The sequence below is a fragment of the Chrysochloris asiatica genome, unplaced genomic scaffold, assembly GCF_000296735.1.
Source record: "Chrysochloris asiatica unplaced genomic scaffold, ChrAsi1.0 scaffold00002, whole genome shotgun sequence".
In the NCBI taxonomy this organism is placed as follows: Eukaryota; Metazoa; Chordata; class Mammalia; order Afrosoricida; family Chrysochloridae; genus Chrysochloris; species Chrysochloris asiatica.
The window spans coordinates 34,144,296-34,167,126 of record NW_006408520.1 but is presented as its reverse complement, the minus strand read 5'-3'; the positions used below and the strand labels follow the sequence as shown (position 1 = coordinate 34,167,126).

The 22,831-nt window shown below is 37.7% G+C and overlaps 1 protein-coding gene across 1 annotated transcript in view; it reads left to right on the top strand.

Moving 5' to 3' along the window:
- The window catches only part of SPATA1 (spermatogenesis associated 1), a 68,534-nt gene that overhangs the window by 3,952 nt on the left and 41,751 nt on the right, over window positions 1-22,831 (top strand). The window contains 3 exon segments of the mRNA XM_006831077.1: window positions 10,686-10,803; window positions 16,497-16,550; window positions 16,644-16,875. Of these exon segments, the coding sequence (XP_006831140.1) occupies window positions 10,686-10,803; window positions 16,497-16,550; window positions 16,644-16,875 (404 nt within the window).

Genomic DNA, 22,831 nt, shown 5'->3' with positions numbered 1-22,831 from the left:
AATGTATATTATGCAGTATCATCATGGTTCAAATAGAGCAATCATGTTTAATCATTTTTTCCATGTACTCCACTGCTGGGCTACCTAGCCACAGGTCTATCAATGGGAAAAGGGCATATATTAGTCTTTAAATATTGCTTTTATGTCAAACAATTGTTTCAAATAATTTTACTAGTGGTGATAGTTCATTTCTGTTCCAATCAGTGATTATATATTATTTTATATGCTTATAAGTATATATAAGTGTATTTACCTTCTTAAGTTACTGATATTGGTGCTGTTTGATATTTTCATCTTGATGTTTTCATTATAACTATGTAATTAATAATGTATTTGTAAATTGAATTTTCTAAGATACTAATATTTTAAGAGTCAGCATATTTGATATAGGTCCATGTTTGTTTTTGCTTTTTTTTTTGGAGGGGGTGGGCAACAGATTGACCAGTCCTTTGGATCAATGCATAACATATGTTCTTTCGTTCTATATTCTAGACATTCTGTGTTCTAGTCCTCATTTCTCCCCATCTGGTGATCTGATTCTTTGACTGACATGTGAAAAATCCTGTCTGCTTGTTTGAAAAGAAAAAAAAAAAAAAAAGAATTTTTTCTTCAAAAAAACAAACACACAAGCAGTTCCCAGATTACAAATGAGATGCATTCCTATAAATGTTTTTAAGCCAAATTTGTAGGTTAAGTCATACAAGGTGCATATGGTACTTACTTATTTATTTACTTTAGTGCAAGACCAGGCTCAGGGCCTTTTCTGTGATTTAAAAGCTGCAAGTACAGCAAGAAAAGGTGGTTGTAATGAAGAATTTGTTGGGAGTGTGAGTTGGTTAGGAGTCTTGGTGTGGCACTGTAGGATAACCACTGGACCGCAAACCACAAGGTCAGCTGTTAAAGTCCATCAGCTGCTCCTTGGAAACCATATACAGGGCTACTATGAGTTGCAACTGACTCTGTGTCACTTAACAATAACAACAACAACATGGGTTGGGTAAGGAGCCCTGGTAGTGAAGTGATTTACAAGCTGGGCTGCTAACCGAAAGGTCAGCAGTTCAAATCTACCAGCAGCTCCATTGGAGAAAGATGAGGTTTTCTGCTCCAATAAAGGTTTATTTACAGCCTCTAAAACCCTACCCTATACAGGGTCACTCAGAGTCAGAACTAACTAGCTGGCAGACCACTGTCACCATCACCACCATGGGTTGGATCAGTCCTTTCCAAGTGAGGGCAAATTTATACAACATTAAAGGACAAGTCAGACATTCAAAACCTGGGGAGAGTTTGTATTCCCAATGACTTTTTAATTGAATTGTTAAAAAAAGATATAAAACAAAGAACATATGTATTTAAGTATCTGTACCTTTATATATTTTTATATATGTGTACATCTATTTTCTTATTCATCACACATGACCCTATATGTTGTTATGTTTCTTGGACTCCTCTACTAATTTTCTTCATCACTTACTTCTACTACACTAGACTCCTCTTTGTTTTGGAACACATCAGATATGGTTCTGCCTCAGGTCCCGTCTTTGCTGTTCCTTTGGTCTGAAATGTTCTTTGTTTTGCTTTGTTTTGGTTTTGCCTTTCCCATATGCTCTCTCACCTCTTCTAGTTATATTTTATTTTATTATCAATATTTTTAGGCATTCTTTGGCAGCCCTTTTCTACTTCCCGTGCTTTCTCTTTATAGTACTGAGAGCTACTTTAAACTATATTTTTAATTTATTTAGTTTGTTAATTTTTTCCTTCCACCATTAGATTGTAAAGCCCATGAGGGCAGAGATTTTAATATGCTTTGTTTGTTGTTATCACTTAAACAATCCTGGCTTATAGTGGGTGCTCAATAAAAAATTTTTTTCAATAAATATTTTTGATTGAATAAATAAACTAGATAATATTTTCATATTCTTACTAGTTGCCATTAGTCAGCTCTAACTCATGGCAACTGTATAGTAGAAGAAAACATTGCACAGTTCTATGCCATCTTCTTGATATATTTGATGCCATTTTTGTAGTTATGTATCAATAACCACACTGAGAGTTTTCCTTGTATTTACAGACCCTCTACTTTACCAAACATGATGTCCTTTGCTAGCAATTGGTCTTTACTGATGACATGTCTGAAGTTGTTGTTGTTGTTAGGTACTGATTCATAGTGACCCTATGCACAACAGAATGAAACACACTGCCCAATCCTGGGCCAACCTCACAATCATTGCTACATTTGAACCCATTGATAATGCCACTGTGCCAATCTATCTCGCTGGGAGTCTTCCTCTTTTTCTCTGACCCTCCACTTTACCAAACATGATATCCTTCTCCAGTGACTGGACCCTCTTGACAATATGTCCAAAGTATTGAGAGACTAAGTCTAGCCATCCTGGTTTCCAAGGAGCACTCTGGCTGTACTTCTTCCAACATGGATCTATTTGTTCTTTTGGTAGTCCATTGTACTTTCAATATTCTCCTCCAACACCATAACTCAAATGCATCAATTATTCTATGGCCTTCCTTATTCACAATCCAACTTTCACATGCATATGAAGTTAAGTGAAAATACCATGGCTTGCGTCAGGTGCATCTTTGTCCTCAAACTGACATCCTTATTCTTTAACACTTTAAAGAGGTCATGTGCAGCAGATATGACCAATGCAATACATCATCTGATTTCCTGACTGCTGCTTCTGTGAGTGTTGATGGTCAATCCAAGAAAAATGAAGTTTTTAACAACTTCAATCTTTTCTCCATTTATTGGTCTAGTAGTGAGGATTTTTTGTTTCCTTTCCATTGAGATGCAACCCATACCAAAGGCTGTGGCCATTGATCTTCATCAATAAATATTTTAAGTCCTCTTCGCTTTCAGCAAGCAAAGTTGTATCATCTGTATATTGCAGATTGTTAATGAGTCTCCCTCCACCACTCATCTGTCAGTTTGTCATACTTTGGTGGCTTGTGACTTGCTGTGATTCTGGAAGCTATACCACTGGCATTTTAAATACCAGCAGGGTCACCTATGGTGGACAGGTTCCAGATGAGCTTCCAGATGAAGACAGACTAGGAAGAAGGAATGACGAACTATTTCTGAATATTTAGTCACTAAAAACCTTATGTCAGCTTGAGGACTAAGGTGCGCCTGACCCAAGCCAGGGTATTTTCAATAACCCCATATGCATGCAAAAGCTGCACAGTGAATAAGGAAGACTGTAGAAGAATTGATGCTTTTGAGTTATGGTGTTGGAGGAGAATATTCAAAGTGCCATGGCTCACAAAAGAACAAACAGATCTGTGTTGGAAGAAGTGTAGCCAGAGTGCTTGGAGGCCAGGATGGCCAAACTTTGTCTCTCATACTTTGGACATATTGTCCAGAGAGACCAGTTGCTGGAGAAGGATATCATGTTTGGTAAGGTGGAGGATCAAAGAATTAGAGGAAGACCCCCAGCGAGATGGATTCAGAAAGTGGCAGCATCAATGGGATCAAGCATGGCAACAACTGTGAGGTTGGTCCAGAACCAGGCAGGCAATGTTTCATTCTGTTGTGCATAGCATTGCTATGAATCTGTACCGACTCGATGGCACCTAACAACAGCAACAGCAAGCCTTCCTCCAATCCTGAGGCCACATTTTTCTTCATATAATCCAGCTTCTCTGTTTAGCATACAGATCGAACAAATATGGTGAACACATTTCCTAATTTTAAACCAGTCGGTGTTCCCTTCCTCTGTTTGAGCAACTGCTTCTTGGTCTATATACAGGTTCCTCATGAGCACAATTAAGTGTTCTGGAATACTCATACTTTGCAATGTTGTTCATAGCTTATCATGATCCACACAATCAAAAGCCTTTGCGTAGTCAATAAAGCACAAGTAAACATCTTTCTGATATTCTCTGCTTTTAGCCATGATCCATCGGACATCAGCAATGATATCCCTCATTCCATGTCCTCTTCTGAAACCAGATTGAACCTCTGGAAGTTCTCTGTCAATGTATGCTTGCAGGGTTTGTCTATTACCTTTAGTAAAACTTTACTCGCATGGGATATCAGTGATATTATACGATGATTTCTACATTCCTTTGGGCCACTTCTCTTTGGAATGGGCACAAATACAGATCTCTTCCAGTCAGTTGGCCAGATAGTTGTTGTCCAAATTTCTTGGCATAGATAAGTGAGTGCCTCCTGTGCCGCTTCACTTTGTTGAAAGATTTCAATTTGTATTCCTTAAATTCCCAGTGCCTTGTTTGTATGCCAATAACTTCAATGCAAATAGACTTCTTCCTTCAGGATCATTGGCTCTTGATCATATGCTACCTCTTAAATAGTTGAACATCAAGCCTTTTCAAGCCTTTTTTTTTTTTTTTTTGGTACAGTGATTCTGTGTATTCCTTTCACCTTCTTTTGATGCTTTTTTCATCATTCAGTATTTTGTCCATAAAATCCTTTAATGCTGCAAGTCAAGGTTTTTCTTCAGTTTGCTCACCTTGAGAAATGCTGAGTGTGTTCAAGTCTCTTCTGACATCCATTTAAGTGGTTTCCTTCTTTCTTGTCTTCTCAATGACACTTTGCTTTCTTCCTTTATGATGTTCTTGATGTCATCACACAACTCTTCTAGTCTTCAGTCTCTAGTGTCTAATGCTTCAAGTCTGTTCTTCAGAGGGTCTCTAAATTCAGGTGGGATATATTCAAGGTCATATTTTAGCTCCCATGGACATGTTTTCATTTTCTTCAGCTTCAGTCTGAATTAGTATATGAGCAATTGATGGTCTGTTCCACAGTCTGCCCCTGGCCTTGTTTTGGCTGATGATATAGAGCTTTTCCACCTTCTTTTTCCACAGATGTAGTTGATTTGACTTCCGTATATTCCACCTAGTGAGGTCCATGTGTATAGTCATCTTTTATACTGTTTTTAAAAAGTATTTGCAGTAAAGACGTCATTGGTCTTGCAAAAGTCTATCATGCATAAATAACCCAATTAAAAAATGGGCACAGTACATGAACAGCCACTTCACCAAGGAGGAGATCTGGGCAGCCAACAAAGATATGAAGAAATGTGCATAATCACTAGCCATTAGAGAGATGCAAATCAAAACAACAATGAGATATCATCTCACACCAGCAATAAAGATCAAAAAAGTAGAGGACAATAAATGCTGGTGAGGATATGGAGAGACTGGGTCCCTTCTACATTGCTGGGACTGGGACCCTTCTACATTGCTGGTGGGATTGCAAAAATAGTCCAACAACTCTGGAAAACAATATGGTGTTTCCTCAGAAGGTTAGAAATAGAAATACCTTATGATCCAGAAATTCCTCTACTTGGTATTTACCCACAAGAAATTGGTATTTACCCACGAACCATAAGCACATACAAACCATATGTACACCAATGTTCATAGCAGCACTACAATAGCAAAAAGATGGAGACAGCCTAAGTGCCCACCAATGGAAAAATGGATAAGCAAACTGTGGTACATACACACAATGGAATAGTATGCTACCTTGAAGAACAACAAGAAAGCTGCTAGCCACCGCATAACATGGATGAAACTTGAGGACATTATGCTGAGTGAAATTAGTCAGTCACAAAAGGACAAATACTACATAGGGCCACTATTGTAAAAGATTAAGAAAAAGAACCCATACTAAAGGGGAATCTTTGCTGGTTGCTGGATGTGCAGGATGGGGTGAGGGGAGGGAGGGGAAGGTGGAGCACACAGGGTACGGAATAGACACAGACTAGCTTAGGTGCTGGGGGGAGGGGGTACAATACACAAGAAGGGGGAGGGGAATGGAAGAACAAGGCAGATGGGAGGACAGTTAGGCAGGTTTGCATGGACCAAGTGGGACAGAGGTGAATATTGATGTATGCATAAACTTGGAACAGCTGGGCTCTAGGATACAGAGATTGAGGCATGGTTTGAATGGGTAAAAGAGGGGAAATAATGTTATCATGCTTGGCTGTCTTTTGAATCTTGGTCTCCCTTGCCTACCATTGTAAAATAGACACTTGAGGGGGAAAGAGAGAAATAGCCAGAAACATCACCATAGAATGCTTGTAAGTGTGTCTTCAGCTTATAACTGATTGGAATACCTAAAATGGGGCTAGAACTTGCCCAGGGAAGGAGGCTTCCCGTGTGGCTTTTGCATTGCATAAGACCATAGGTGGAATCCTGGACCCTATCCAGCATCTTCTGAGGTGGGAAATTTGCACTTGAAAGGACAAGCAGACAAGCCTGGAGTGGCTGGAACAACAGAAGATAATTCTTGAAAGAAAGACCAACAAGAAAAATCAAAAACAATAATGGTAGTCCAACTGACTACTCCAAGAAGAAGCAAAATGTTCGCCTGGGAGCCATCAAGGCAAGTGGTCAGGTCCCCTAAGGGCAAACCCTCTTCCAAGACTAAGACTCAAGGGGAATACATGAGTAGGCTAGTGGTCTGGCTGGTGACCACATTGGTTACCAATAAGGGGAAGTGAGGGGAAAACAACAATGAAGTGAGCTAAGTCCATCCACATTCAATAGACTCCTGTAAACCCGGTGGAGACCTGGATGGCCAGCACTACGGCAAGACCCAGGGACTCCTGGGCCCAGAGGCAGTGACATGGCCACAGAGGACTAGAGCAGATAGTGAAGCATCCAGCTGATAAGGAGTGGGGGGAGAGGCACAAGAACACCCATACTTGCCAATAGTACCTACTTGACATGGCTTCAATGGCTGGATGATCAGAACTCGACTAGAAGAAGAAAGAAGAGGGAAAAAAGAGTGATCTGCTACAGTTTGATCAGCTTGACCTATACTTACAGATGTAGTAGCTCAAAAGAGGAAACAAATCTTTACAGGGAGGATCATTCCCACCCCCTCAGTATGCAGGGTTGACAGAGATGGGCAACTTAGACAATGACTACCCAAAAAGACGGGTGGAGGGGGCAGGCTACAAAGGCAAGAAGTGACTGGCTTACAAGATTTCAAGAGGGAGCGGGGGAAGGTAGAATCTCCACTGTATGGTTTCCAGTCTGCCTGGACGGGACTGATGAAAGGAGATGGGAATAAGACTCTTATGGTACACTAGTGAATAACTGCTATCAGGACTGACTGTGAGGGTTGAAAATGTAAAAGGTAGATATTTTGTAACAAAAGGAGGGAAATGGTTGATTTTGCAATTTAGGAGCAGAGGTCCCTAGGACCATCAACAGAGAGGAGCGGAGTGCAAGACCCTACCTAGAGAAACAGTGACCCCAGAGATGGAGGGAGAGATGATGATGTGGAGAGATGGAGTGGCTGGACTTTGGACTCAGGGAGAGAGAGGGGCTGTGTGCTGGCGGCCAGGGAGCAGGCTTGTGGGGTGTACCCTTTGGTTGTTTAATGATGCATGGAGGGGATTGTAATCATTGCAGTGAAACGAAATATTATAGGATGAATGTAAAGGTAATGTTCTGCCATATAAACTATCACATCATTCACAATAAAAAAAAAAAAAAAAACTCTATCATGCAATCTTCAGCTTTGTTTCTATCACCAAGGCCATATTTTCCAACTACTGATTCTCCCTCTTTGTTTCCAGCCTTTGCCTTCCAATTGCCAGTAATTATCAATACATCTTGATTGCATGTTTGATAAATTTCGAACTGAATAAGTTGGTAGGATTCTTCAGTTTCATCATCACTGGCTTTAGTGGTTGGTGCATAAATTTGAATAATAGTGATATTAACTTGTCTTCCCTGTAGGTGCATGGATATTATCTTATCACACACAGAGTTGTACTTCATGACTGCTCTTGATATATTCTTTTTTATGATGAATGCAACACCATTCCTCTTCCATTTGTCATTCCCTGCATAGTAAACCATGTGATTGTCACATTCAAAATGGCCAATATCAGTCCATTTCAGCTCACTATTGCCTAGGATATCAATGTTTATATGTTCCATTTCATTTTTGACAATTTCCCATGATTCATGCTTCGTACAGTCCATGTTCTGATTATTAATGGATTTTTACAGCTATTTCTCTTCATTTTGAGTTGTGCCCCATCAGAAAATGAAGGTCCCAAGGGCTTTACTCCATTTGTGTCATCCCGGTCATCTCTTCTTTGAAGAGCTAGCTCTTCCCCTGTCACATTTTGAGTGTCCTCCAACCTGAGGGGCTCATCTTCTGGCACTATATCTAACAATATTCTGGTGTGCCTCATGTGTCAATATTCAGTAATTTGGTGCTGACAGTGTTACACTGCTATTCGTAAGGTTTTCAATGACTAAATATTCGGAAGTAGTCCGTATCTCCTACTTAGTCTGTGTTCGTCTAGAAGCTCATCTGAAACCTGTCCACTGTGGTTGACCCTGCTGGTATTTAAAATACCTGTGGCTTATGGTCCAGAATAGCAGCAACACATGAGCCACCACAGTATGACAAACTGACAGACGAGTGGTGATTCTAAGTCTTTCTATCCTCGTTTCTAAGGAGCATTCTGGTTGTATATCTTCTAAGACTGATATGTTCATAGTTTGGCTGTTTTATCTATATTCAGTATTCTCTGATAACTCCATAATAGGAATGGATTAATTATTCTGCTTTTTTCCCCCAGCTTTCATATGCATATGAGGCAACTGAAAATATCATGGTTTAGGTCAGGCTCACGTTAGTCATCAAAGTGCCATTATTGCTTTTTAAAACTCTGAAGAGATGTTTTACAGCAGGTTAGCTCAATATAATACCTTGCTGTGTTTCTTGGTAGCCACTTCCATGAACACTGGTTGTTGATACAAGTACAGTGAAATTGTTGAAAAACTGAATTTTTCTCAGTTTTTCATTTGAGTTGTGAGGATTTTCCTTTTGTTCTCATTCAGGTGTAATACATACTGAAGGCTATAATCTTTGATCTTCATCAGTAAGTATTTTAAGTCATATTCATTTTTGCAAGGAATGTTGTGTCATCTGCATATTGTAGTTTATTAATTAGTCTTCCTTTAACTGTGTTGTCATGTTCTTCTTTATATTGTCCAACTTCTCAGATTTTTTGCTAAATATATTAATTGAATAATTAAGGTGAAAGAACATAACCCTGTAGAACATCTTTTCCAGTAAGTACTATCTGGTATTCTTTTCAAATGGCTGCTTCTTGATCTGTGTAAGCATAATTACTTATGAATGTAGTTATGTATTCTGGAATTCCCATTGTTGGCAATATTATCTATAATTTGTGATTCACATAGCTGAACGCCTTCTTAAAGTTGATAAAATACAGGTAAACAGAATGTCAAAATTATCAACAATATCATTAATTACACAAGCTAGCAAAATTTTGCTATATTTTAAATATATTTCAGATATTATTTGCTTTGGGCCAAGGTCCATCTGGTGTTAGCAATGATATCCTTCATTTCATATCCTTTTCTGAGCTCAGCTCGCACTCCTGACAGTTCCCTGTGGCTGTAGCTGCAATAATTTAAAATTTATATTTAGCAAAATTTTGCTAGCATGTATTATTAATGATATTGTTGATAATTTCCACATTCTGTTTGATTACCTTTCTTTTGAATGTGCACAAATATAGATCTCTTCCAGTCAGTTAGCTGTCTTCCACATTTGTCTTCATAGATAAGTAAGTACTTCCAGCATTGCATCAGTTTGTTGAAGGATCTCAGTTGGGATTTTGTCAATACTAGAGCTTATTTTTTACCAATTCCTTCAGCAAAGGTTTAACATCTTATTCAACCTCCTGAAATATTTGCATGTCAACCTATTCTTTTTGATACAGTACTCTCTGTATTCCTTCCATCTTCTTTTGATGCTCCATGCATAATTAAACATTTTCCCCATAGGATACTTCAGTAATGCAACTCAAGGCTTCAATTTTTCTCTTCAGTTCTTTCAGCTTGGGAAATACCAAACATGTTCTCTTTTGGTTTTCTAACTGCAGATTTTATCATAATACTTTATCTTGTTTTCTCAAGCTACTCTTTCAAATCTTCTGTGTAACTCTTTTACTTCATTATTTCCTCCACTCACTTTTGCTACTCTGCACTCAAGTAAGAAAGTTTCAGAGTCACTTCTGACATCTACTTTGGTTATTTTCTTTGTTACTGTCTTTATAACAACCTTTCAGTTTCTTCATGTATGAACTCTTTGATGTTTTCCCACAACTCTTAAACAAGAACCCAAAAGAATAGCATGAGAGCCATCTTTAAACTGTAAATCTAAGGAAAAAAGATGTGGTGTCTACAGCATTTTATCATCAAATATATTTTTAAAAACTATCTAATCCTACCAAATTTACAAAATTAATATCTGTGCTTAAATCATGCTTTATTATGTATATAAAATTTATGATTTCCTTAGCAATTTTTTTATTGTAACAATGAAAATTGGATGTGTATGATAAAAATAGAGATGCATTCTCCTTCCCAATATGAAATGACTTTTAGAAACAGTATTCATTTAAAGCTTTAATTTCAAAAGGTGGACTTTTATTCATTCATTAAAAAAAGAAAAAACATTTATTGAAGACTGACAAAGTGAATGATTAGTCTTCCTATAAAAACCTATTAAGTTACATCTAATACATTAAATCAGTACTGATGTTTCAGAGAACTGACTAAAGCTGCTGAATTATTAATAGAGTTACTATAGTTACAATCTATTTAGCTTTATATTATAAAGTAATGTCATGATTTTTCAGAGTATCTCCTCAACTTACTTTGCAAGCCCTGAGGGAGCGTCTTAGTGAATTCCTTGGAGAAGATGCTGTTGCAGAAAAATTTTTATTTCTGAAATGTATAGGAAATAATCTAGCTGTGGTAAGTTTTTAATTTGCTTTCCTTCTGGTTAAAGAAAAGCATACTTTACCAAGTTATCCTTCTTAAATGTTTATCAACTAAGCTGTTTAACATATTATGAGGTATGTAATACAAATAGAAACTCATGAAATGGAAATATCACTAAGCTTATGGATCATCAAGAACAAATGAGTTTGAATAGAATGTTAACAGTTACTAAAATGACAAGGGGCTTATTTTACCTGTGAATTTCCTTAGGAAGAAAAGGAAGACAAATTTTAATGTGGTTATATAAATTTTGTATATATATAACCCCCAACGAGATGGATTAGCCAAGTGGCAGTATCGATGGACTCAAGCATGGCAGTAGTAGTAAGGTTGGCCCAGGATCAGGCAGTGTTTTGTTCTACTGTATAAGGTCGCTATGGGTCGGTACCGACTTGTTGGCACCTAACAACAGCAACAACATAAATTACATATCTGGTGCTATGGGATAAAACATTGGACCGAAAGGTTGGTTTGAACCACAAGGTTGACAGTGCAAACTCACCAGCTGCTCCTTGGAAACCCTATCCAGGCTCATTATGAGGTGGCACTGACTCGACCACACTAAAAAACAAATATTTAAATACTCAAAGGTTTTAAAACAAGTACTTATATTCTGGAGAAAAATGGATTGTCATTTCTTGAACCACAAATAACTAAATTTGATACAAAAATGATATAGCTCCAAACTATTTTTGCTGTCAGCTGTTGACTGGGGTCCTGGTGTGGCACTGTAGGCTAATGTGTCAGATTGCAAAGTTGTTTGAACTGCAGGGTCGGCGGTTCAAGCTCACCAGCTGCTCTTTGGAAACCCTATACAGGGTCACTGTGGGTTGGAATCAACTCAACAGCACTTAACAACAACAACAACAATTGACTGTAGGATAAACACTATACTGTTAACCACAAGCTCTCTGGTTCAAAACCACCACATGCTCCTTGGAAACTCTATACTTGATGTCACTTAAAAACAACAATTTTATATTAAATACTCCTATTTGTGGTTTCTTTGATTTCATGGACAATGTTCTGTTGCTATCCATAAGGTTTTCATTAATTGATTTTCAGAAATAGATTGCAGGTCTTTTTTTCTGGTCTGTCTTAGTCTAGAAGTTCTACAGAAACTTATTCAGTGTGAGTGATCCTGCTGCTACTTTATGTATAATTGGAATATTTCATATGCATGTGAACACTGAAGAAGAAAGAGCATTTGGTGCATTCAAATAGTTGTGTTGGCAAAGAATATTGAATATAATGCTGACTGCTAATTGAATGAACAAACCAGTCTTAGAAATGCAACCAGAATGCTTCTTAGACTCAAGAATGGTAAAATTTTGACTCATGTACTTTGGACACATCATCAGGAATAACCAATCTCTAGCAAAAGACATCATGTTTGGTAAAGCAAAAGACCATCAGAATCTAGGGAAACCTTCTATGAGATAGATTACTGTAATAGCCATTACAATGGACTCAAACATATGAACAACTCTGAAGATAGTGCAACATTTTGTTCTGTTGTACATTAGGTTGCCATGTATGAGAGCGTCTCAACAGCAACGAACTACAACAATATGACTTAATGGTAGGGTTTTCTAATTAGAGAGTATTCCTAGCTAGAATTCCCAACCCAGTAAGTCATCAGATCTCAAAATGTTTTGTTTCTTGTATCTATGTAAAGTTTATTTTTTAAATTAAGATTTTCTACATTTAAGCTCTTTAAAATGCATATATTCCTATTCCACTCTAGTCAATGTTTGTTGTTGTTCCTGTTGTCACATGCCATTGAGTCAGTTCCAACCCATACAACCCTGTATAGGGTTTCTGAGGAGTGGCTGGTGGGTTTGAACCACTGACCTTGCAGTTCAAACTGACTTTGCACTTCAGTGTATCATCCTGCGGCACCATACCATCAAGTTAGGTGCCATCCAGTCAGTTCTGACTTTTAGTCACCCTTTATAGGGTTTCCTAGGGTGTAAAGCCTAATCTCGCTCCCAAAGGAGGTGGCTGGTGGGTTTGAACTGCCAACCTTGGGGTTAGCAGTTCAATGCTTATGCTACAGCATCACTAGCTTCCCAGTTAATGTATTATGTCATTTTATTGTTTGCTTATATGGTTATTTCTTTACTATCCAACTCTACCATTAGATTGAAACACCTTGGGGTCAAGGACTTTATTTTATTCACCACTGAATTTATATCCAGTGCTTAAGAAGATGTTTTGTACCTAGAAGCATTCAAATGTTAATTGTACAAATTAAATTATGAGCGATAATGGAAAATATAAAGAATTTCCAAAAATTATTACTATAGAGGAATTTACTATATGAGATTCTTAGAAATAGCTACTAAATTTAAAGAAGTATTTGTCATTAGGAGTTATATTTAGTATATTAAAATATCAATTGATTGATTAATCATGACATTAGTCTTCCTCAAGAAGAAAGAAAAAGTAACAACGCTCATAACTTTTTGTTATTTTTCATGTGTACAAATTTTTAAAATATCAATCACAAAATCCTAGGTTAGAAAAGATTTTAAGGGTCAACTTTTAAACCTTGTCATTTTCTACTGTTTTCAATGAGTGTTAATTGATGTTTTTCTATATAGAAAACTAGAGGGGGGTAGACATAGATACTGTCCTAAAATGTTCAGTGTAATTGTGCATAAAAATACATAAATTAAGATAAATAGTATACTTTAGCTATTCAAAGGAAAAATACTACTTTCATTAAGTAAAATATTACTTTCATTAAGAGGAGAATGGGATGGAGAACTTTAAGAAGTGTTTGCATCTTGAAAGATAAATATTTGGTTTTGTAATGAAAGTGGGACCAACTTTCTGTGCAGAAAAAATAGAATGAACGCATAAATGGAAAAGCAAACTTGTGAGAAAGAGTAAGTGATTTCATTATTTACTGGAGTATGGATTGTGTGACAAGGAGCGTTGTTGTTAAGTTGCCGTTGAGTTGGTTCCAACTCATAGCGACTCTGATTAGGGTTTCTGAGGAGTGGCTGGTGGGTTTGAACCACTGACCTTGCTCCTCAGACAGACCTTGTGGTTGAATGCTTATCCTACAATGCCACACAAGGACTCTGTGCAAAGGAATAGTGAGAAACAAAATGTAAAATAGTTTACTGAGTCTTGAAAGTCAGATTAATGAGTTTAGATTTTTTTCTGAGACCACTGAGTTTTTGACCAAGAGAGTGACATGATAACATTCAGTGGAAATTGAACATTGCCAAGAGGAATGAAAGGATGTGGAAAGAGAATCAAAGCAAGGATTCTAGTTACAAGATTTTTTTCAAAAGGTTCAGGTAGAGATAAGGAGGGCCTAAGGAATCTTGGTGTGGCGCTATGGTTTAATGCGCTGCACTGCAAGGTTGTTAGAACCACAATGTCAGTGGTTCAAGCTCACCAGTGGCTCCTCAGAAACCCTATACAGGGTTGCTATGGGTCAAAACCGACTTGATGGCACTTAACAACAACAAGGAATCCTGGTGTGACACTGTGTGATAAGTACTGGGCTACTTAATCACAAGGTTGGCAATTCAAACTCACTCACTGTGGGTTAATGCACTGGACTGCAAAGTCGCCTTGAACTGCAAGGTCGATGGTTCAAGCTCACCAATCCCTTCTCGGAAACCCTATATAGGGTCACTGTGGGTAGGAACCAACTCAACAGCACTTCACATCAACAATAACAAGCCACTCTTTGGAAACCCTATATAGGGTTGCTGTAAGTCGGAACCGACTGGATGGCACTTAACAATAACAAAGGAATTGTTGTTAAATGCCGTCAAATCTATTCTGACCTATAGCAACCCTGTGTACGGTTTCCAAGGAGCAGCTGGTGAGCTTGAATCACTGACCTTGCAGTTCAAACGACTTTGCAGTCTGATGCAGTAGCCCACAGCGCCAGCTCAGGACTTCAAACTTGACTCCTACCACCCCTAGGATTCGTAGGCAGTCTCACATCCAAGTTGTAGCCAGGACCTACTGTGCTTAGCTTCCGAGATCTGAAGACATCAGGTACATTCAGGGAGCTGTGGCCCTAGGCTACTGTTATCCCCTTGGCTCTAAACTTCATACATGGTGATGGTGGTGTGCCGTGGAGTCGGTTTCGACTCATAGCAACCCTGCATATGGTTTCCGAGGCTGTAAATCTTTACGGGAGCAGAAAGCCTCATCTTTCTCCTGCAGAACAGCTGGTAGCTTCGAACTGCTGACCTTGAGGTTCACAGCCCAACTCGTAACCACTACACTACCAGAGCTCCTTAAACTTCATACATAGCTCCTTTCGTTCTGAAATATACCAAGTTCATTTCAGATTTCTGGTTTTTACAGCAGCCTGCACATCACTCCACATGATTTTCAGTCTGCTGGCTTCTATTTGTAATTCAGTTCTCAAGTATTACTTTTACAAGAAACTTTCTTTGACCATCTAAATTAAATTTTTTTTTTTTTCTTCCCCTGTAGTTAAGTACCATGGAGTTGGTTCTGACTCATAGTGACCCTGCACAGGGTTTCCAAGGCTGTAAATCTTTACTGGAGCAGAACACCTCATCTTTCTCCCGCAGAATCACTGGTAGTTTCGAACTGCTGACCTTGAGGTTGGCAGCCTGACTCATAACCAATACTCTACCAGAGCTCATTTAAAATGATTATACTTTACTGTATATACATTATCCCTCAAAAGAGAAAGAGTAACATCTTTGAGAACAAGTTTTGTCTCATTCGTCTCTGTATTTTCTCCAGCACCTAACACGATGCTTAGCACATTAGACATTCAAAAAGTATGATATATGAGACTGCTATGTGAATACTGGCATATCTGTGCAAAGATGGTAAAGGAAATGCATGGAGGAAGACTGGAGAAGAGATGTGCCACACCTTGTGGAGAGAAGTAACAAGGTCCCCTTGCTTTCTATTATATCACTTTATTTTCATAAAGCACTTATCATAACCCTAACTCATTTATTTAACAGTTACTCTCCCACAACGAATGTAAATTCCATGAGAGTAAGGACTTGGTCTGGTTTATCAGTGTATCCCTACCATGTAGGGCACTGTCTTGACACACAATGTGCATAAATATAGACGTAGATAACAAATTAAGTCTGTGGGTTGACTATGTAAGCAATAAAACTTATAAGGTTGGCTTATGGAGCCAGATTACCTGGTTTTGAATCCCAGTATGGAAACTTCCTAGTTATAAAATCTTTGACAAGTTACTCAACTTCATTGCACTTCAATTTCCTTGCCTGTAAATTAGAGATAATAGTGTCTATCACAAGAAGTTTTGAGGTTTAAGTGTATTAATGTGTACAAAATCTTTAGAATAGTGCCTGCCACATAGTGAATCCATACAAATGATAACCATAATAATTATTCAATAATTCTATTATATTTGATTTCATGAATAGAAATAAGATTATATTATAACATTTAAAAATCTTACCTAAAGTTAATTACTATCTTTCAAATTTTATTTCTATCTAAAGTATAAGTGGATTTCAAAAAGTTCATGGAAAAAATAGAATTAAAAGATAATGGCATTTTCCACAAACTTTTTGAAGCTTCCTTGTATATATATTCTGCAAAAAGAGTGAAAGTAAAAATACTTGAAAGTCCTACAAAACCTTTTATTTTTTCTCATTTATTTTTAGGTGAAGGTAAAGCAAGAATCAGAACTGAAACTCAAATCATTTGCTCCTCCATATGTATGTAATATATTTTAAACTTATTAATATATTTTAAAAATTATTTTAAATTTTTACTTTTAAAAAATTACATGTTTTTTCTCTCTATTGTAGGCTCTTCAACCAGAATTATATTTGCTTCCTATTGTGGACCATTTAGGAAATATTTACTCAGCCTCATCCACTGTTTCATTAGATGGACAGCAGACTAATAATGCTGCTGCTGAGGAAGATGGAATTGTCCAGAGTCCGCTCAGTGAGATTTTGTCAAAGGAAGAGCCTGGAACAGATCCCAGTTTGTTAGAAAACACTTTGAAAGTACTTCTTAACAAGAGTCAGGAGGAAGGTGATTTCAGCTGGATTGGGAAAGACAAAGTGGTTACTGTAGTTCATTTTAGCAGTCAAATCCATGAGCAAATTATGGGCAAACTTATAGCCTTGCTGATATAAGTAATATGAAAGGAATGCTACAATTCCATTTGGAACTTGTTTGTTTTTGTTATTTTCACTTGGTGGTAGAGAAAACACAAATTTAAGTACTAAGCTAAAATTTAAAACCAGCAATAGTTGGAGGCCAGAAATATTGTATCTAGGAAAAGTTTTAAACCAAAGCAAATATAACATCACTGAAGATGTTTATATTTCAAAGATTTAAAAATTTTTAATGTGATTATACCTATCAACTTACTTATAATTAGATTCTTGAAAAACTGTCAGGTAATTTAAAAATGCTTAAATTCGAAACAAGCTTATAAATACTTAAATAACTACAGATGGCTACCACATTCCATGAAGAGTTTGGGGGGTGGGGAAATCACTTAAACTTTTTATGAGGAAAAAATGCCTATACTAAACACAAATAAATTAAACTCCCCCAAACTAATGTCAACATCCATGAATGACTGCCAAATAATACATTAGTTCATAGTCAGTTATATTCATCTCTATCTACAATTAGTAATTTTTGTATTCCAAGTTTATGCTACACCCAGTGTTGTTTTAACTTAGTGCTTTCTTTAATCTTAGGCATATTTAATATGACAGTAAGTCAAAAGTATCACTATAAAATCATAGAAACCTTTATTTTTAAAAAAAAGCAAAGTGTGAAGCTATTGTTTCTTGACATATCCTCCATCTAGGTTTATACACTTCTGAAGATGGTGTTTCTATCTGACCCTTCCTCAAAAAATTCTGCACTCTTCCATTTCTAGCACGTAAAAATGACACTTTTGACATCCTTGAGGGACTCAAATTTCATTCCTTTTAAATGTTTTGTTGTTGTTGTTTTAATTTTTGAAGCAAAAAGAAGTCTAACAAAGCAAGATCAGGTCTATAAGGTGGATAGAATAAGGTTTCCCAATGAAATTCTCATGGGACAGTTCTTGCCACCATAAAAGAATGTGAACTTGCATTGTCATGGTGGAAAAAAACTCCTCAGCACAACTTTCCTGGTCTTTTTTTCACCAATGCATTTTTCAGTTTTCTTCTTCATAAGCTCCTGTGATAATCCTTTGGCCTTTGAGAAAATCTATCAAGATGATCCCTTTGAAGTCCCAAAAAGCAGTTGCCTTAGCCCGAGCTGACTTTTCTGCCACGACTCTAACTGGCCCAGAAGATCCCCTCGGAAGCCAGTTTTGATGGGATCTTTTTTCGAAGGCACCTTAACGATACTGACATAAGTGTATTCATGAGAAAATTTGTCTCCAGCCATCCATTGATTGCAGAGACATGTTTATGCACATTTTGTTTGGATAAACCCATGTATGTATGAACTAGAAACCTAGTAGCAATACTTTTTGACTTACCCTTTTACTTAATTAAGTCCTTTCCCTAAAGTGAGATATGTGGATGAGATTTCCCTATTTTATTTCTTGACACCCATCCATGAGAGTCTTTACCTTCTTTATCTGGTGGTATTGTTAAGGGCCATCAAGTCAGTTCCAACTCAGAGCAACCTTGTATAGGGTTTCCAAAGAACAGCTGGTGGGTTTGAACTGCCAACCCTGTGATTCTCAATCTAGTGCTGATCCTACAGTGCCACAGCAGTAGTCCTTATCTGGTGGTGGTGGTTGTTAAGTGTAGTCGAGTTTGTTTCAGTGTGGTATCCCAATGTTAAATACTGCTTTTCAGTCACTACATCATTTAAAGACTAAAGGGAAACAACAGCAATAACAATAAAAATCTTGGGAAACACAATTCAGAGTGGGATTCCAGCATTCCTGAATAGTACGGGGTCAAGTATTAGTGAAGTGGGCAATGGTTCTCCATAAAACTCAGAGTTACAGTGTTATACTCACACTCTGGACTATTAGCAAAATTCCTGAATGGTGCTAACTACACAAAAGTAAAAGAAAAACAAAAACAACTTTAGTTGGAGTTTAAAATTCTGTCAATTTCTGGTACCAGAGTGGTTACGAATTGGCCTGCGAATCTCAGGGTCAGTAGTTCTAAACTACCAGCTGTTCCGTGGGAGAAAGATGAGGCTTTCTGCTCCTGTAAAGATTTACAGTTTCGGAAACCCTGTGCAAGGTCATTATGAGTCAGAACTGACTCCACGGCACACAACAACAACAGTTTTTAAACTGCAATAATTTCTTGATACTTAAAAAAAAAAGAACTATTTTTCAAATGAAAAGGCAGTGTATGCTTATTTTTAAAAGTTCTAGGAGCATCAGTGTAGTTCAGGTGTGGCACTGTTGGATAAATGCTGGACTGCCAAACAAAAGGCCATCAGTTCAAACCCACTAGCTGCTCCTCGGAAAACTTATCCCACTTATTGTTATGAGTGGGAACCAACTCCACGGCATTTAACAACAGAAGCATCAATTAGTGCAAAGAAAACAAACCTTAACCATAATATCATAACCCAGAAATGTTGTTGTCAGGTGCCATCGAGTTGGAACCAACTCATAGCGACCCCATGCACAGCAGAACGAAACAATGTCCGATCCTGGGCCAACTCACTACCACTGCCACACTTGACACCATCAATGATGCCACCTGGCTGATCCATCTCGTTGGGGGTCTTCCTCTTTTTCTCTGACCCTCCATCTTACCTGGCATGACATCCTTCTCCAGCGAATGTTCTCTCCTGACAACATGTCCAAAGTATGAGAGACGAAGTTTAGCCATCTTGGCCTCCAAGGAGCACTCTGGCTGCACTTCTTCTAAAACAGATCTATAAGAACCTAGAAATAGATTCTGTTAAATTTTATGATGTATATTTGTCCAGTTCATGTTTCAGATCTGTTACGTATATATATATATATATATTAAAGTCTCTTCTTTTAGAATATTTCATAGCTATATCAATAAATATTTATCTGTGTAATTATGGAATTAGGTCATTGTTTATCTAACCCTGTATTGTTTTGCTATGATATGAATAATGGAGTCCTGGTGTGGCACTATGGGTTAATGTGCTGGGCTGCAAAGTCAGTATAAACCGTAAGATCTGTTGTTTAAGTTCACCAGCTGCTCCTTGGAAACCCTATGCAGGGTCGCTATGAGTTGGTACTGACTTGATGGCACTTAACAACAACTATGAATAGTACTGTGGTGCACATTTTTCTAAATACTGATGCATGGATTTGTGATATAATTATTTTTAGAAGTGTAATTGCTGGCTCCCAGTTTTTTGTTTTTCTGCTTATAAGAATTTTGAAACTTGTTGCCTATCTTGGATCACATCCTCTTCCTTCACCAATAATTACTAGTTGGATATTTTTGATGATTGTCTCCTTGCTATTCTTTATATAGTTTTATAATCCATAAATTTACCCCTACACATTATAATTTTATTTTGCTTGTTTTGAATTTTACTTAGATGAAATCACATTTGAAAGTGTTATTATTGGACTTGGTTCTTTTACTCAGCATTGTAATTGTGAGTTTTAGTCAATGTTATCACATATAACATTATTTTATTTATTCTCATGGTTGAGAGTCCTGGTGTGGTGCTGTAGGAAAGACACAGGACAACTAGCTGTAAGGTTGGCAGTTCAAACCCACCAGCCACTTCTCAGAATCCCTATACAGGGTCACTGTGAGTCAGAACCAGCTCAATAACACTCAGCAAGTAAGCAGTATATTCCATTGAATACTCTATGTTTACTTATTGTCCTGATGGACATTTGGATTGTTTCTAATGTAAGCTGTTACAAATATGCTGTTATGAACATTTTTGAGCTCTGGTAGCATAATAATTATGAGTCAGGCTACTAACCTCAAGGTCAGCAGTTTGAAACGACCGGCTGTTCTGTTGGAGAAATATGAGGCTTTCTGCTCCCATAAAAATTTACAGCCTTGGGAACTCTATGCAGGGTTGCTAGGAGTCGGAACCGACTCTATATCACAGCACCACCACTTAGATATGCAGGACTTCTGGGGTGGTGCTATAGGATAAGCACTGGACTTCTAACCATAAAGTTGGTGATTCAAACCCACCAGCTATTCCTTGGAGACCCTATACAGGATAGCTATGAGTCCAAACTAACTCCGTGGCACTTAACAACAACAGCAACTTAAATATACATGTATAAGAGGACCTCTTGGGAATATACCATTATAGGCAAATGTTTAGCTTTATGCAAATGTTCAACTTTACTAAATAATTTTCATTTGGTTTCCATAGTGGTTATACCCAGTAGCAATCTCTGAAAGTTCCTATGGAGCCATAACCTTGCCATTATATCAGGCATTTTCTGCTGTTGTGTTTCTCTAGTCTACATTATGGATAATTTCTTCAGATCTGTCTTCCATATGTATCTTATTCATTCTTTCTGTTGTTGTTGTTGTTAAGTGCCATTGAATTGGTTCCGACTCATAGCGACCCTGTATAGGGTTTCTGAGGAGTGACTGGTGGGTTTGAACCTCCTACCTTGCAGTTCAAACCAACCTTGTGGTCCAATTCTTATCCTACAGTGCCATGTAAGGATTCTTTCTTTAGCTATGTCTAATCTGCTCTTAAAGGAGATCTGGTAGTGTAGTGGTCACAAATCGGGCTGCTAACCTCAAGGTCGGCAGTTCGAAACTACCAGCTGTTCCGCGGGAGAAAGATGAGGCTTTCTGCTCCCGTAAAGATTTTCAGCCTCGGAAACCCTGTGCAGGGTCACTATGAGTCGGAACCGACTCCACGGTACTTAACAACAACAACAATCTGCTCTTAAATTCCTTCAGAGAATTTCTATAACTAAAATCTTCTTTTTCTTTTCTAAAAGTTGGTTAAATATTTGACTACTAACCAGAAGGTTGACAGTTTGAACCCATCCATCCACTTCACAAGAGAAAGAGCTGGTAATCTGCTTCTATTACAGCCTACAAAACTCTGTGGGGCAGTTCAACTCTGTCTTATTGTATTGCTGTAAGTTAAAATTGACTTGACTGAACCTAAAAACAGTGAAAGTTCTCCTTAGTTGAACATTTTTCATGTTTAATGGCCATTTAGATATATTTTCATGAAAGTACCATTCAAGTCTATTTTCCATTTTTTGTTCTTTATTTAAAAATATTGGAAGGGGGGGTAATGAATGAGAGAGCGTCACAAAGTTCATGGAAAAGTTCCAGTATCTTTTTTTTTAAGCTTGTATTGTGAATTGAGTGATCGTTTATATGGGAGAACATCAGTTTTGTACTCATTCTATTGTATTTCGTATCCTTGTAATGATTACAATCCCCTCAATGCATTATCATTCAGCAGTATTTGCTTCTATTCCTTCTGCTTTTATTTTTTTGAATGAACACAAAAACACTCAGGAATATATAGACATTTAAACAACCAAGTGTGGTGTTGTGGGCTAATGCACTGGACTGCAAAGTCATTTGAGCTGCATGGTCGGTGGTTCAAGCTCACTGGTTGCTCCTTGGAAATCCTATTCAGGGTCGCTATGGGTCAGAACTGATTCAACGGCACTTAACAACAACAAAAAAACCAAAGGGCACATTCTGCAAGCCTGCCTCCTGGCTGCCAGCACACAGCCTTTCTCTTTCCATGAGTTTAGAGTCCTCAGGTGCTCTATCTCTCTGTGTCCTCATCGCTACCTCCATCTCTAGTGTGGCTGATTCTCTGGATAAGGTCCCACATTCCGCTCATGTTCTTCTCCCTTGATGGCCCTAGGGTCCTCTGTTCCTGGAATGTAAGATTAACTACTCCCCTCTTTATGTTAACAACTTCTACCTTTACAGTTGTGACAATCACAATTACTCCTGATAACAATTATTCACTATTAAATCAAGAGTCCTATCCTCATCTCCTTTCACCAGACCCATCTAGATAAGGTGAAAACTATTCATTAGGGATTCTA